This window comes from Rhincodon typus, chromosome 2 (assembly GCF_021869965.1).
Source record: "Rhincodon typus isolate 14 chromosome 2, sRhiTyp1.1, whole genome shotgun sequence".
Taxonomy (NCBI): Eukaryota; Metazoa; Chordata; class Chondrichthyes; order Orectolobiformes; family Rhincodontidae; genus Rhincodon; species Rhincodon typus.
Window position 1 is genome coordinate 63788831 of NC_063333.1, and position 14568 is coordinate 63803398.

The 14568-nt window shown below is 37.5% G+C and overlaps 1 protein-coding gene across 1 annotated transcript in view; it reads right to left on the reverse strand.

Annotated features, from left to right (window-relative positions):
- Positions 1 to 14568, reverse strand: part of LOC109912449 (ATP-binding cassette sub-family A member 13-like) — a 268159-nt gene that overhangs the window by 100763 nt on the left and 152828 nt on the right. Inside the window, exons 34-40 of the mRNA XM_048608185.1 lie at positions 14234 to 14368; positions 11263 to 11415; positions 10137 to 10335; positions 6554 to 6772; positions 2669 to 2865; positions 1974 to 2131; positions 281 to 511 (exon numbers count right to left, since the gene is read on the reverse strand). Coding sequence (XP_048464142.1) covers positions 281 to 511; positions 1974 to 2131; positions 2669 to 2865; positions 6554 to 6772; positions 10137 to 10335; positions 11263 to 11415; positions 14234 to 14368 — 1292 coding nt within the window. The remainder of the gene's footprint in view (positions 1 to 280; positions 512 to 1973; positions 2132 to 2668; positions 2866 to 6553; positions 6773 to 10136; positions 10336 to 11262; positions 11416 to 14233; positions 14369 to 14568) is intronic.

Here is a 14568-nt window from a genome sequence, read left to right on the forward strand (position 1 = left end):
AGCAGAGGATGGTGGGATCTGGAACTCATTGCCTCAAAGGGCAGTAGTTGAGCCAGAAACTCTTGTAACATGTAAGCAGTATTTAGATATTCACTTGTTTTGACTTGGCCTCCTGGACTATGGGCCAAAAACTGGAAAATGTGATTATTGTGGTTAGATATTTATTGACCGACATGGACATGATGGACTGAATAACCTCCTTTTGTGCTGTAAACATCTAAGAGTCTAAGATCATTTACATCTGAAGCAAGAAAAATATTGGACTTATCTTGAAACCTACCTCCTCTAGTGTGGTATCAGAGATACTGTAGCTGCTCAGGTGTAAATTTTTCATTTCTTTGTCGAGATCTAGAAGCAACCTTTCACAAGCAGTCTTATCTTCCATTGTTGGAACGCTATATGTCAGCTTGCCAAAGGCATCTTGCTTCAGAAAAGCCAGGGGAACGTGCTGTTTCACCAGAGAGGTTACAAGGCCAACATCACATGACTCATCAGTTCCTACTACAGTAGGCTATCAAAATACAAGCAACATAGGTTAGTTGGCCAAACATTGTACTATCAGTTTGTAAGCCAATATGACTATATTAATTTCAATGATCACTAGTAAAATCCTTCTATACGTGGAACACGTCAGTTAGAAATTTAACTTATACTTTGAAATTGTTAAGGAAAGCTCATGAAACATTATGAATGATTTGCATTGAGTTTTACAGAAACCTATTGCTGGAGCCGAAAGATCACATGTCTTTGCCCTTAGTTAATGTAGGGAGCTATTCACTGAATTAAGGTGGGCATTTTCAAAAGGTATTTTATGGGGCCAGGATCCAGTGTGAACAGAATTTGAAATGGTCCCAGAGCCCATATCCTACTCCTGACGCTTCAAGACCAGCTTTGAAGTTTTGAAAGGCTGATGAGGGGAAGGAAATGGGGAAAGACTTGCTCCACCTATGGTCATTAAGGAGTTCATTAACAGGTTTGCTCTTTTGAGTTTGTTCGTTTTTTTCCTGGTGAATTTAAACAAACGCACTGTGCATCAGAACACAGCTGCCAGATTTGTCATGGGAGCCTGGTCATTTTCTTTGCAGTTTCTTAGAGTTGAAATATAAGGGATTGCTGCCATCAACAGAGCTGCCCAAAATTTATGTCTTCCAAGGACCTGGCTGCTCAAATTAGTAAGGCAATGGCAACCTTCAACATGGCCGCTATCTTTCTCTGCTAATGGTGACAAGCAGACACTCCCACCTTCTGGAAGCATTTACCATCTCCATTTGTGAGCCAAGCTCAACTCCTTGCCAATTAAGCCATTTAAGTTTAAAAATGGTGTGATCCAAACCCAGAATTCATCCTGATATCGGGTTGCTAACCTTACATTGAAAACATCTTTAGAGTTTTGTTGGTCACTCCTTGCTAGTAGGAAATTTGATTCACTGTTCACACATCTCAGTAAAAACAGTTGGTGCCTGCAACTGAGGTTCTTCAAAGTATACATCAATTTAACTGGACAGCTAGTCCATGATGCAACTGCAGCGCCTGATATTTTAGTACCAATTTGGAACAGATGTTTAAGGGGAAGCCTGATGCGGGAGCAGTGTTGTTACTAGGTTGCCATCAGATTATTGAAACGCATACGTTAGGGTCACCAAAGCCTGGTGACGTCATTCAAATTCCATCATCATTTTAATCCCAATCATATTTCTTCATTAAATTCTCAACCTGAATTAAAACACAAGCCTTATAGTCTGGAATTCAGAACTTCCCTGGCCATGTTCTGCCTTAATTAAACTCAACTTTAGTTCTGAAGAATAATCCTATTGAACTCATTAACTTTGTTTCTCACTCCACAGATGCTGCCAGACATGTCAAGTTTCTCTAGCTTTTTCTGTTTTTATTTCAACATACAATAATCACTACTGGCAGCATTAAAAGCATTTACTGTTATCAAAACTCTTTATCACAACTTGAAAGGTACAGACCTTTTTCAAGATACTGAGGCTGTAACCCTGCCCATACCGTTCCTTTAAGTAGGCAGGAGAACCACAGCATTTCAATTGGCCACTTTCAAGGATGGCAATACGGTCACTCAAGATGTCTGCTTCATCCAAATGATGAGTAGTAAAAATAATTGTTCGACCTAGTAAGGTGAGAAAAAGATACAGATACATTTTGGTTATTATTACAGTTAGATAGAGGAGTTAGCTCATGAGCTGTAAACATTGCCTCAGAGAGGAGGTTAGTTATCTGGACACTTTGTTCCAGGAGATTGTAACATTCCTTAATTTAAGTACAACTCCACGTTTGGTCAATGCTTAGGATCAGGAGGATATGACTGTGAGCCAGGCATGAATGGGGATCCAGAACATGTAGCTCAATGGGCGTTGTGGAAGGAAGAGGGTTTCAGTTCATAGGGCACTGATAACAGTCCTCAGCAAAGAGGGGCCTATTCCTTTGGGATTTCAAAGGAAACAAGAAATAATGAAGGCAGTTTCTGGTAATCCTGTACATTTGTGAAAAACTGATAAATCCAAGACAAGCCAGAATTTTCAAGAGGCTTGAGTGACATAGCTCTCTTTCTTCCAAAACATACCAGCCACAGTGTGGTGGGATTACAATAAAGTGTCAATTAACCAGATAGTTCATTGTTATTGTCAACTTTATTTGTTTTCCTTACCTGTTCTATATTTTAATATAACATCCCAGATGTTACGCCGAGAACAAGGATCGACGCCACTGGTGGGTTCATCCAAAATGATAGTAGAGGAGCCTCCAATGAATGAAATTGCCAACGACAGCTTTCTCTTTGTTCCCCCAGACAAAGCTCCAACCTGTTTGTGTTGGTGCTGACTAATTTCTACATTTTCAAGGGCCCTGAAATAAAGGATTTATATGGCTTAAGTCAGCTTAAATATTGTTAAAGTACGGTTCAGGGAATTCAGAATCAAACGATATTGAGAATATCCAGCGGTTTTGTGTGGTTTCGCCGAGTTCAGACATTCTTAGAATTCCAAAGGTATTCCCATATTTATGTTTTGAATGACTCTTTTGAAGAGGCCACACTGAAAGTTCTGAATTCAAAGTTATCAAATAGAAAAGGTAAGTACTTTTGTTTGTTTTTTTAAAAAATATCATTTCTTTATCACTAAAATTATTATATTGCTGATTCAGTGCCCCTGATTCAGGGTTTCAGGTAAAATCTTTCACAAGCTTGCCTGTACGATAGCCAATAAAACCAATAGCAGGATAATTTGGCTGGAGCTGCAATTCAATCATAGAATCTCTACAGTGTGGAAACAGGCCCTTCGGCCCAACAAGTCCACACCAACTATCAGAGCATCCCCACATAATCTGCACATCCCTGAACACTACAGGCAATTTAGCTGGCCAATCCACTTAGCCTGCACATCTTTGGACTGTGGGAGGAAACCGGAGCACCTGGACAAAACCCACGCAGACACAGGGAGAATGTGCAAACTCCACACAGACAGTCGCCTGAGGGTGGAATCGAACCCCAGTCCCTGGCACTATGAGGCAGCAGTGCTAACTGCTGAGCCACTGTGCTGCCTCATTAACCTCATTGCATTGAACCTATGAATGCTGGCACCTGAATGTTTCAGATATTGTACACAATTTGAAATGACAGATTTGCTCAATATTGGGAGACAGAAGCTTATTTCAAGTTCCACTTAAAAGGGAGAATTCCAATGTTTTTGTTTCAGTTACTTGTGAGAGATGAAATATTGCATGCACCAAAACTTTGGGTTTTTGACAAGAAATATCAAATAGTGACATTCACAAAAAAGTAGGTCAGAACAAATGTACGTTTTATCATAGCAAAATAGTTAACATTAATTACGATTTAGCAGTCTTACTGCAGAGTTTCATGTGACATGAGTGCATATTAAAAAAATTGCAGAGGTTTACTGCACGTCTTTCAATTTGCCATTTATTAACATAAATGAACTGAAAATCATAGAAGATATGCTGACTTCTGTGCCTGATTTTTGATAAGCACAGCTGTCAATAACAACTTTAAATACAATCTTCAATGTCAAAAATGTTGCAAGAAACTTTGCAGAAGTGTCATGAGATAAAACAGACAAAGAACCAATGGGGATTTTAGGAAAGTGGAAAAAATCTTAGAAAAAATGGGTCCTAAGCGAAGTCTTCAAAAATACAATGACAATTGAAAATGATTCATTTAGCAAAAAAAGTTTGATAGTTTTACATCTGAAATTCTCAAACAGTGTCTACCAAAGTGAATGAAGAAACATGTCAGGTCAAAGTTGGAGATATGCAGAAACAAAAACAGAAATTTGCTGGAAGAGTTTAGCAGGTCTGGCAGCATCTGTGGAGAGAAATCAGAGTTAACATTTCAGGCCTAATGACCGTTCCTCAGAATTAATTCTGTTTCTGATTTCCCGCATTCCCAGTTCTTTCATTTTTTAATTGGAGAAATGCAGATTTGGACAAATTGTGAAGGATTAGACAATGTTATGAAGGTAGGCAAAAGTGAGGTCATGAAGGGATGGGAATATAATTATGATAATTTTACATACAAAATATTGATTATTAAGACTCAAAGGTAACGTATGTGTTAAACTAGGTGGATCCTGCAGAACGGATTTGATGCACAAACTTTAGCATCAAGCTTGCTTCGTGAGCAACAGCTTGGACTCTATTTATGACGTTGGTAATAAGGTCAATCTTATAGTGCATGGAACTATAGGAATCTGAACACATATATTAGCCTGCATATTGCCTACCTTGATCAAAGTATTTCTCACTGCATATCAAAAAAAACACTCATGACCTACCCAAGGCCATCATTTTTCATCCTGAAAGCTGTCTGGTCTACATCAGAAAAGGTACCTCCAAAGTTTGATCAACAGGTAAAGCTAGCTTCTACAATGACATAGTAACACAAGTGGTGTTTGCCACTAACAGGAAAATGTATTAAGCCAAGAAGATGGTGCATGAATTTCAATGCCAGTGTAATGCCAGATATGTAGATTGCATGCCCCAAAGACTGGTGGACTATGTCAAACAGCACATCCCTTCATTCGCAACAAGCAAGGAACTGACCCCACTCAACCAGCATATATTCGAAAAACAGCGTCCAACCGCAACCAACATGAGATGAGATTGCTCATGTCACCAGTTTCCTTATGTCTTCCTGAAGTCATTTTGTATACACCTTGGTTTTGTGTCAACAGCAGACTTTGAAATGATGCTCTGTATACCCAAGTCAGGCCTTTAATATGGGTCAAAAGGAGCAGTGATCCTAATGCCAAACCTTCCAACATGAAAAAAAGGAACATTCACCACAATTTTCTCTTTTCTGTTCATGCCCTTTTTTGAAAAAATATCTATTCTGCCATTGTGTTTTAAATGCCTTGAACTTCAATGTTGCAAATTATCCTGTGTCAAATGCTTTTTGCAAATCCATGTACACAACCTTCACTACATTCACCTCATCAACCCTCTCCATTACTGAATTAAAGAACTCAAGCAAGCTAGTCAAACGAGATTCAATTCTAATTCCTGACTTCCATTTACTACACTAACTTCAATAAATTCAATAAAGTCAGTTTGCAAAAACTTCCCCTAAAGGCTTCCCTGCCAGGTTTGTCCCTGTACCATTTTTTAAACAGGAGTGCAACATTTGTAATCCTTCAATCTTCTAGCACCAACTTCACTTGTAAAGATGGATCAAAAACTATGGTCAAAGTATCTACAATTTCACCCCTCATGTCTCTCCACATTCTAGGATGCATCCCATTCAGGTCATGCGACATTTCTACTTTAATGAACGGCAAACTTTTAAAGCATTTTCTGTTTATCTGTTTTTATCACTATTTAAGAGTGGTACCTTGGTGTAACTTTATTTATTCAGTTGAAAATGAGTTTATCACAAAAAAAAGTATTGTTAATCATATTTTGTACATTACTTGCAAGCTACCTAATTGTAAATAACTGAAAAAGACATATTTATTAATTATCTTTTGTGCACACTAGTCAATTCTTATTCTATTTTAAGATACCGTAAAAGTTCTAAACTGAGCGTTTTTTGTCTCTGTATTAAGCCTTCTCAAATACTAATAACAGATTTGCAAAACTCTTCGATTCATTAAGTTTGAACGAAGAGCAGTGCTGTGTGTGAGCAACTTTCAAAACTTATCAAACTGGTGCAATATAAGATGGAAACTCCATTTGCATTGCATGTAATTTGTGCATGAAATTCCTCCACCTTGTTTGATTGATTCTTTTTTAATTATTCATGGAGCTTAGGCAAAACTAGCAAGACCAATGTTTATTGTGCCTCTCAACCCCCACCCCACCAAGTTTCATTCAGAAGGTCTTAGCAAGTTGCCTTCTTCACTGCTACATTCCATGTGGAGAAAGTATACCCACAGCGCTGGTAGTTCCAGGATTTCAATTGCAATTTGGCCTAAACACTCTAAAAGAAAATAGTACAGCATTGTAGAATCTCTTGTGCAAAACCCTTTTTAAACATTTTCATTTAGTTCATCAGGCAAGGCAACATATTCAGACTTACATTTTCACTTCTTGCAACAGTTGTCTGTACGTCCACTGTGGTGCTTTTATTATGCCATATAACAAGAGATGTTCACGCACTGTTAATCTCTCAAACAGCACATCATGTTGCAGACACACTCCCAGCTCTTCTCTAATGACTGACATTTCTCGATTCATATTCCTCCCTCTAATATAAATAGTCCCAGAGCTGGGCTGGTGCAAGCCAGTTAGCATTGACCTATATAGTAGGCAAAACACAACACATTACCTTGGGGTCGATTTTATATATGAGTTAATAGACCATAATACATCAATGAACTACTTGTCAATAGCTCAGTAACTTTTAATTTTTTGTGGTGTAATTCTTCTTCACCACAAATTCATATGTTCTATTTAACCTAAGACTTATGCAGTTTTTAGATGGTTTGAAGAACTTTAAGGAACTCTCCATGCACAAAAGTAAAAATACACTTGACTTTGAACACACATAACCTGATTGGTGCTTTTTCACTAATACCAAAGTTAAATTCCTCAAATTACTTGAAAAACTATTGTCCCCTAAAATCTGCATCTTGCTACCACAATAGCTGCAACAGGATTTTACCTAATTCTCCAGTACTGGAATCTGCAGTACTTGGAGCATCTAATTATCATTGTACAAATCCAGCATCAATTTGCCAACAGAGAGTCGAATCCCCAATATCCTGGCTGCTTTCCTCATCTCATTTGTGATATCACACTCCTTTTGTATTATAGCTGGTCCCGAACATATCACGTAAGTAGGAATTGCCAATGTTGAGCAGCCAATCTTGCAGCTAATCTTCAGATAACATTTGCCAGATTCTGTCCCTTACCAGGTCCCTCAGACAATCCAGAATAAGCAAAGACACAGTGCAATGATTCAGGCAAACATTAAGTATGTAGTTCTGGCAGAATCATAGAATCCCTACAGTGCAGAAAGAGGCCATTTGGCTCATCCGGTCAGCATTGACCCTCTGAACAGCATACCATCCAAATCCAGCCCCATACCCTATCCCCATAACTGTGGCATTTCCCATGGCTAATCAACCTAGCCTGCACATGCCTAGACACTACAGACAGTGTAGCATGGCCAATCCACCTAACCTGCACATCTTGTACTGTGGGAGGAAACGGAGCACCCAGAGGAAGTGCATGCAGACTTGGATAGAATGTGCAAACTCCAGACAAACAGTCAGGCTGGAACTGGGTCTTTGGTGCTGTGAGACAGCAGTGCTAGCTACTGAGGCACCACGCCGTTATGTTTTTTAAGCCTGGATTAATACCACCAATAAATTGTATTTATGTTGTCCCTCAAGTCAACATTCATTCCAAATACATCAAAAGTGACAAATATTTCCATTGAAATTCTAGGATGTGCAATTGGACCTTCCAAATGGTCCAAAGAAAGCATACACTTCAGCAAAACACTTGGGATTTCCACAGTAAATACAAGCTTGGTATAAAATTCAGTTAATTTAATAGACAATCTAAATAATAATTTTACCCATGGTAAATTAAATGGATTTTTTTGTTGACATAACTGGTTTTATCCATTACTGGTAACTTTTATGCAGTTTTGCATCCAGTATATCAAGAAATCTACAGCTCAGAATCTAACATGGTTCATAAACCAATCTTTCTCTACATCAGTAAGTATACTGATTCAAAGGGAAACAGAACACAATTAAATGGAAAATAAAAGACCCTGGATTATTAACTAAATTTTTATCTATTCTCACCAAATTGTTATATATGGACTATTGATTTTTAATTCTATTTACTGATTTAATAGCTAGGATTTACAATTGAAAAAGAACACCTTTAAATGAGCCAGGGCCCTAAATTTTAAAATGGCTGCTGAGGTCACTTGGCAAAAAATGAGCAACCAAGTATTTTAAACCTTTGATATGCATTAACAGGAGAGATATCTGTTCAGTGTTCCTGCAAAATTTCACACTTGCCATTGTTTGAATTATCTGAAAAAACAAGATCAATAAGCAACAATAATCTAATTTGTAGAAGCTATTGGGCACAAAAGAAACCTACCAAATGGGGCACAGAGGATTCTCCTAACTGTTTTAATAGCATCTTGATAGCCTTGACAAGGGGAGAACAAAACTCTTTCTTTAACATTAATCATTTCAGAGTATGCCAGTAGTCAGCTATCATATGCCTGAACTCACTCTTATGAAAGCTGTGATTGTTTTTGGTACAAAGGGCTGTAACATCAAGAACGCCCACTGAGTAGATTAGTAACATCTGTCTATTTTATCTTTAAACATGGAGCCCACTTCTGTTACAAGTTCAACTAAATTCACAGAGTAAAGAATTTTAAAATAAAAGGAATTGCAAGCATCATACATTCTCTCCAAAAAAAAGCATTGCAATTTACCCTAGAAGAGCAATCAGCTGACATCAGCCACAGTTCTACTAGACTTCACAACGACCAAAGGAACATCAGAATCTATAATTCCTTTTATTTATGGACTTCAACTTTATTCCAGGTCAATCTCCCTGACCTGCTTTGCATACAAACGTACATATGTGTTGCAGGCTTCAGGATGGCTTAACCTTTTTAACAAGTTTCATACTTTGTTTGGGGGAGTTTAGTTTAGGACCAGACCAAACCCCCTCAAATATATTAATAAGATTGCCTAGACCCTAACATTTTCTTACTTTAAATGTAAAGGTAAGGCTTGTGCCTGATGCAATTAGATTGGTCAAACTTTTTGACTTTAAGCAAAACACATTATTTTTACACTACAGTTAATATACAGATAAAATAAAAATAAAAAAGAAAAGAATTGGCTTAACTGTAACTGTCAAAATGCTTAACAAAACAATATATATTATTAACTACTACTAATTAACTCTTCCAATATAGTAACATGCTGTAAATACACCTTTGGCAAAGGCAAATTCAATAAAATAGATTGTCTCACGTGCAATTCTAGCAGCAGGAGCAGAACCCCAGCTTTTAGCTGTAACAGAGAGAGGAATAAGAGCTTCCACATCTAGCCTCAAGAAATCAGCAACTGCAGAAAGCTAAAATGAAAAATCCTGGTTCTGTGGAAGATTGACCCTATCCATTCAGGCTGCTTCCATTGTCACAAATTTTAAAAAACCCAAGGCCTCACAAGTTGCTTACTTTATTGGATTTCAGCAGTCTGCCCCAGCACCTCTGTCTCAACTTTTCTTCATTAAAAAAACAAAATACACCTCTTAAAGCCATGATATCATCACAGTTTACAATAAAATTAACTCCTCACTTCTGTTAAGTAAAGACGTATATCTGGCTTATTTCTTCATACAACTTGAGACATAGTCAAGAACCTCTTTTTAAAGTTTCAAATTCTACTGCAACCAACCTCAGGAATGAAAAGGGAGGAATTTGGTTTTCCGCTAGACTTCATAGGTAACACTACAGAATTGTATGAAAAATGAGCATTTATTGAATAAATGGGTTAATTTGACGACTGATGAAACTTTATTGTCAAGTGCAAAGCTCAAACAGGACAGAATTCATTTTTTAATCACCATTTATTCTGAGTTCAATCAATACATTCCAACGCATCACTTACATAGTTGTTGTCTTGCCTGCTCCATTGGGTCCTAATAATGCAGTAATTTCTCCTTCGTAGAAATCAAGGTTTAAGTCTTTAACAGCCACTTTTCCTTTGTGTTTAAACTCTTTGGTGAGTGACCTTAAAGCAACTCCAATATTCAAATTGGGAGGTGTCATTTCTTTCCCAGACAAATCCATAGATTTGAATGGGTCTCCTATTGAAAGGAATGAACAGATAAAATATCTGTTGTAATTTCACACCAGAAACCTTTTCCAGCAACCTGCCAGCATGGTAATTATACATTAGTAACTATTGATGGCAATCTCATTCTTACTGACAGAGCTGGGTTTGAAGAATATTACCTCCTAAACTTATTTTTAATATCTTTCTGATATCGTCTCATGAAAACCGAGAATAAAATATATAACTGGAACAAATTTCAGAATCTGATATGGTTTAGAAATCAAATGGCCTGAGTGTGTGTAAATGTCTCACTTCAAAGAGAAACTGGTAATAATTCCAATGAAAATAAAACTGTTAATACACATGACTAGTAGCCAGTACACTGATCCTTAGAATTTACAGCTGCTCTCAATGTTCACCATATTTATTTGTTTGAAATTGTTGCAATGACAGGTCAGAATCCTAAAATACATTTTTAGCCCTGGATTTCTGATGCTGGCTTACAATCCACAGTTCAAGATCCCTTACCACACAAATCTACATATTACATTTGGAAATTATTAAGTTAGCATTGCCCAAGTAATTCAGTTCAACTTACCATTCTATTTCTGAAAAGGAAAACTACCAATAATTATGTTGCCAGATTGCAAACTCACCTTCTAATGACATTGACTTTGGGTAACATGAATGAAAATAAAAACAAGAAGGGTGCAAAACATTTTCTTTTTATTCAGTTGTGGGATGTGGGCATCACTGACTGGCCAGCATTTCTTGGTGGGCAAAGGAATGTGAGCACACAAGGGAACATATATGGACAAATGAAAGATTTTTCGAGGATTGTTGTGCTGAAGGGGATTTTGAATTGAGGTAGGTGCAACAGAAAACTAACTTTTTCATATCTTTAAATAGATTATCAAAACAAAAGAAAAATGAAGTGCTCAAAACATTCAAATCTTACCTTTAACATTCATTTGCTGATTGTAGCAATCAAGATTTTGGGCCCAATAACCTTCTCCGATCTTTCTGTCAAAGTGCTTGGCACAATCACACACGGTTTTCCAATACAAACTGGTAAAGGGGAAATACCAAGGCTTCCGAGATCCACATTTACCTAAAATTTGATTGTTAAAGTGAAAAGTAATGCACCAATAATTCATAGATTACAGTGTACAAATACTGATAAAAATCCATAAATACATTCATAGCCAATTCCTTAAATAGCATCTTACTCACGAAAATCTGTTTGAAACAGAGAGGACAGACAAAAGAACATAAGAATGAGTCACTATTGCCTCAGAGATTTCAAGGAATGGGAAGCACAGTCAGATTGCCATGCTGCTCCTATATTTTCCCATTAGGACTGAGTTTTATGTTAGTAGCAGGGAATTCATATCCCCTCCTCCAGAAATGCAGAACACACCTGAAATCAAATAGTTACTTTGTAGTGCAGGATAGTAAGGAAATGTCAAACCATGTCCTCTTTTACAGCAGTGTGTACCGTATTCTGTGATTTAAAATGTCCAGCAGCGTTGCCAGACAGTAAGAAAGCTCCTGTGATAGTGGAAGCATGTAAGATAAGTGTGGAGTTATGGTGGCAGTCGGTTAAGGGTTAATGTGCCATGTGGGTAGGGTGCCAGTTGAGAAGAGTGCCAAAGTACCAGATGGCTAGAGTACTAGATAGCTGTTGGAGATCTAGGGTATTTGGGGGTCACAGGGGATGTAGTTTGGGTCTGAGGTCATGTAGTGGGGTCCAGAGGTGTCATGTCTAGCAGGGAAGCACGTTGTTGAAAGAGATGCCAACCAGGGAGGTATAACACCATGGGGAAGAGTGTGACAGCTTCAGCGGCATGAGAGGGAGCTTTCAACTATGGAAGTGGAAGGTCTAGTGGGTCTGGCAGGGTGGGGATATTGGATCTGGTGGGGGGGGTGTGGTTGTTGGGTTTGGTGGGTGTATCAGGTCTGTCAGAGAGCGAGCTGTTGATGCCAGGGCTGGCACAGAGCGAGGTTGCATATGCTGGGACCAGCAAATGGTGAGGGAAGGGGTCAAGACCAACAGGAGTCAAGACAGTGGTAGTGGTAGGGTGCCATGGTCGGGTTTGAGGTAAGGGGTGGAATTGTCTTGACCTGGGACAGTGTAGGGAGAGTGGCTGTCAGGGTCTTGGTGTATAAGAAGTTTGGGAGGTGTAGTAGAAGTCAGAGGGAGTGGGTTGATGGGGGACTGCGGTGTTTCAGTCAGTCAGTTCAATAACTATTCAGGAGTTAGATTAGGTTTTTAATTGTCTAACTTTTCCTGGGAAACTATTAAATATACAGAAGCAGAATTCTCCAGAATTTCCACTTTTAATGGATCCTTTTGGAGGGATCTGCTGTGCCTGGTATTCCACATGATCCTGAGACAAACACCAATGCGTACTGCTCCAATGACTATATGGATATTGGAATATGTCAGCCATTACTTTATTGTATACAACTGATACAAATGTTTGTTTTATTTCCAATTAATGATAATTGAATTAGATGTTTTAATGATATCATAGAATATACAAAGTGTTTAAGGTACACGCATGGATTTTCATAAATCATTGTCACATACACCTGCAGCAAATTAAGGCACATTATATTAAAGAGAATGCAACTGCAGAAATTGAGAGATGGCTAGAGGGAATCAAAGAAAATAGCTGCTTTTAAACTAGAGGGATGTGGACATAGATATATGCTAGGACCTCTTCTATTTTCAAATTATAGAAACAATAGCACAAAAAGAGTAGCAGATGCAGCTCAATGCAGATAAATGTGAAATTGTACATTTTGGGACAAATGGGGAAATAATGAATATTATAGAGGGAATATTTTAACAGAGTAGAGGAATTAAATGATCTAAACAAACGAGAAAATGAATATATCTGTAGAAGTCATTAGTTGAGCTATACTTTGAATATTACATGCAGTTCTGATCATGGCATTTTAGGAAGGATATTGGTTTCATTGAAATGGTACAAAGCTGATTTGGAATGCTACCAGGATCAGAAGCTAAACAGTTTTCTGGAAATGCCAAATTATCTCAACTTTTCAGAAGATAGTCAGTGGTGTAATCTGCACCAAGGAAGAATAGATTCAAGATTATTTTTATAAAGTGTGATGGAAGATATTGAAAGATATTTTTACACAAAATACATAATCATTTAATCAGGAATTGCTAACCAGTTGCTTTACAACTGGTTACTGAGACAGAATATGGAAGTGTTTGTTTATGAATTTTACATCTCACTAGTTGGGAGGACATGTCAAGAATGCAAGCATGGAAGTTAGTGTGCCCTGTAAGATTTTCTATCCATCAATTTTAATGAACAGAATATACTGCAGAATTCTGCGTTCTCTGCAACACAATTTTAAAGTTAGCTGTGCACCGGATGTGTGATTTCATAAAATTTACTTGCAGAAGACATTCTCTTAATGGGATCTCAATAAATATTTGAAAAATTATATAAACATATATGGGGAGAAAAATAGAGTTGAACTAATGTCACAGATTTCAATGCAGAACTCACAGTGGCACATATGGTCTCGATCTGTCTAATAATTTCTACAATTCTGCATGCATTTTACACAGTTATTTGCAACACAAATAAGATTTAGCAAACATTAATGTGTGCATAGTACAATAGCCTTTAATTGAAGTTACCTGCAGAGTTTTAATAGATATTCCTCATTGCAGTTATTAAAAGAAAATAACTTGCAAGTTAAAAATTCATTAAGTAAGAGTCCAGATCATCTTAACAGATAACAAGGAGCCCCATCTCTTCTTTTATTCTATTGCACATTCCTCAATTAAAATATCTTCCCCGAATTATACTGTGGCAATTAGAAATGTTAAAAGGATAATTCAGTAAAAAATAATCATCATGGATAAAATAAATTGATTTGCATACCAGGGAAGACATTGCGGAGATACCAGCCTAGTACAAAGTATATCACTGAATCGATGACCATCATCCAGCAAATCCAGGCAAAAGACACATTGTCCCCATTTCCAGGGGTATCATACATGTTATTCCACTGGATTCCTAAAAAAAAATCCAATGTAAATAAAACAAGATGTAAATACAGCAGCATCTAGAATCCGTATAGTTAATATGAGTTCAATGAAACACAACTTCAAATCGATTTTGATCTAAATCAACACAAATCCAGAATATAGTCAGAGATAGTAGGAACTACAGATGCTGGAGAATCCGAGACAACAAGGTGCAGGGCTGGATGAACA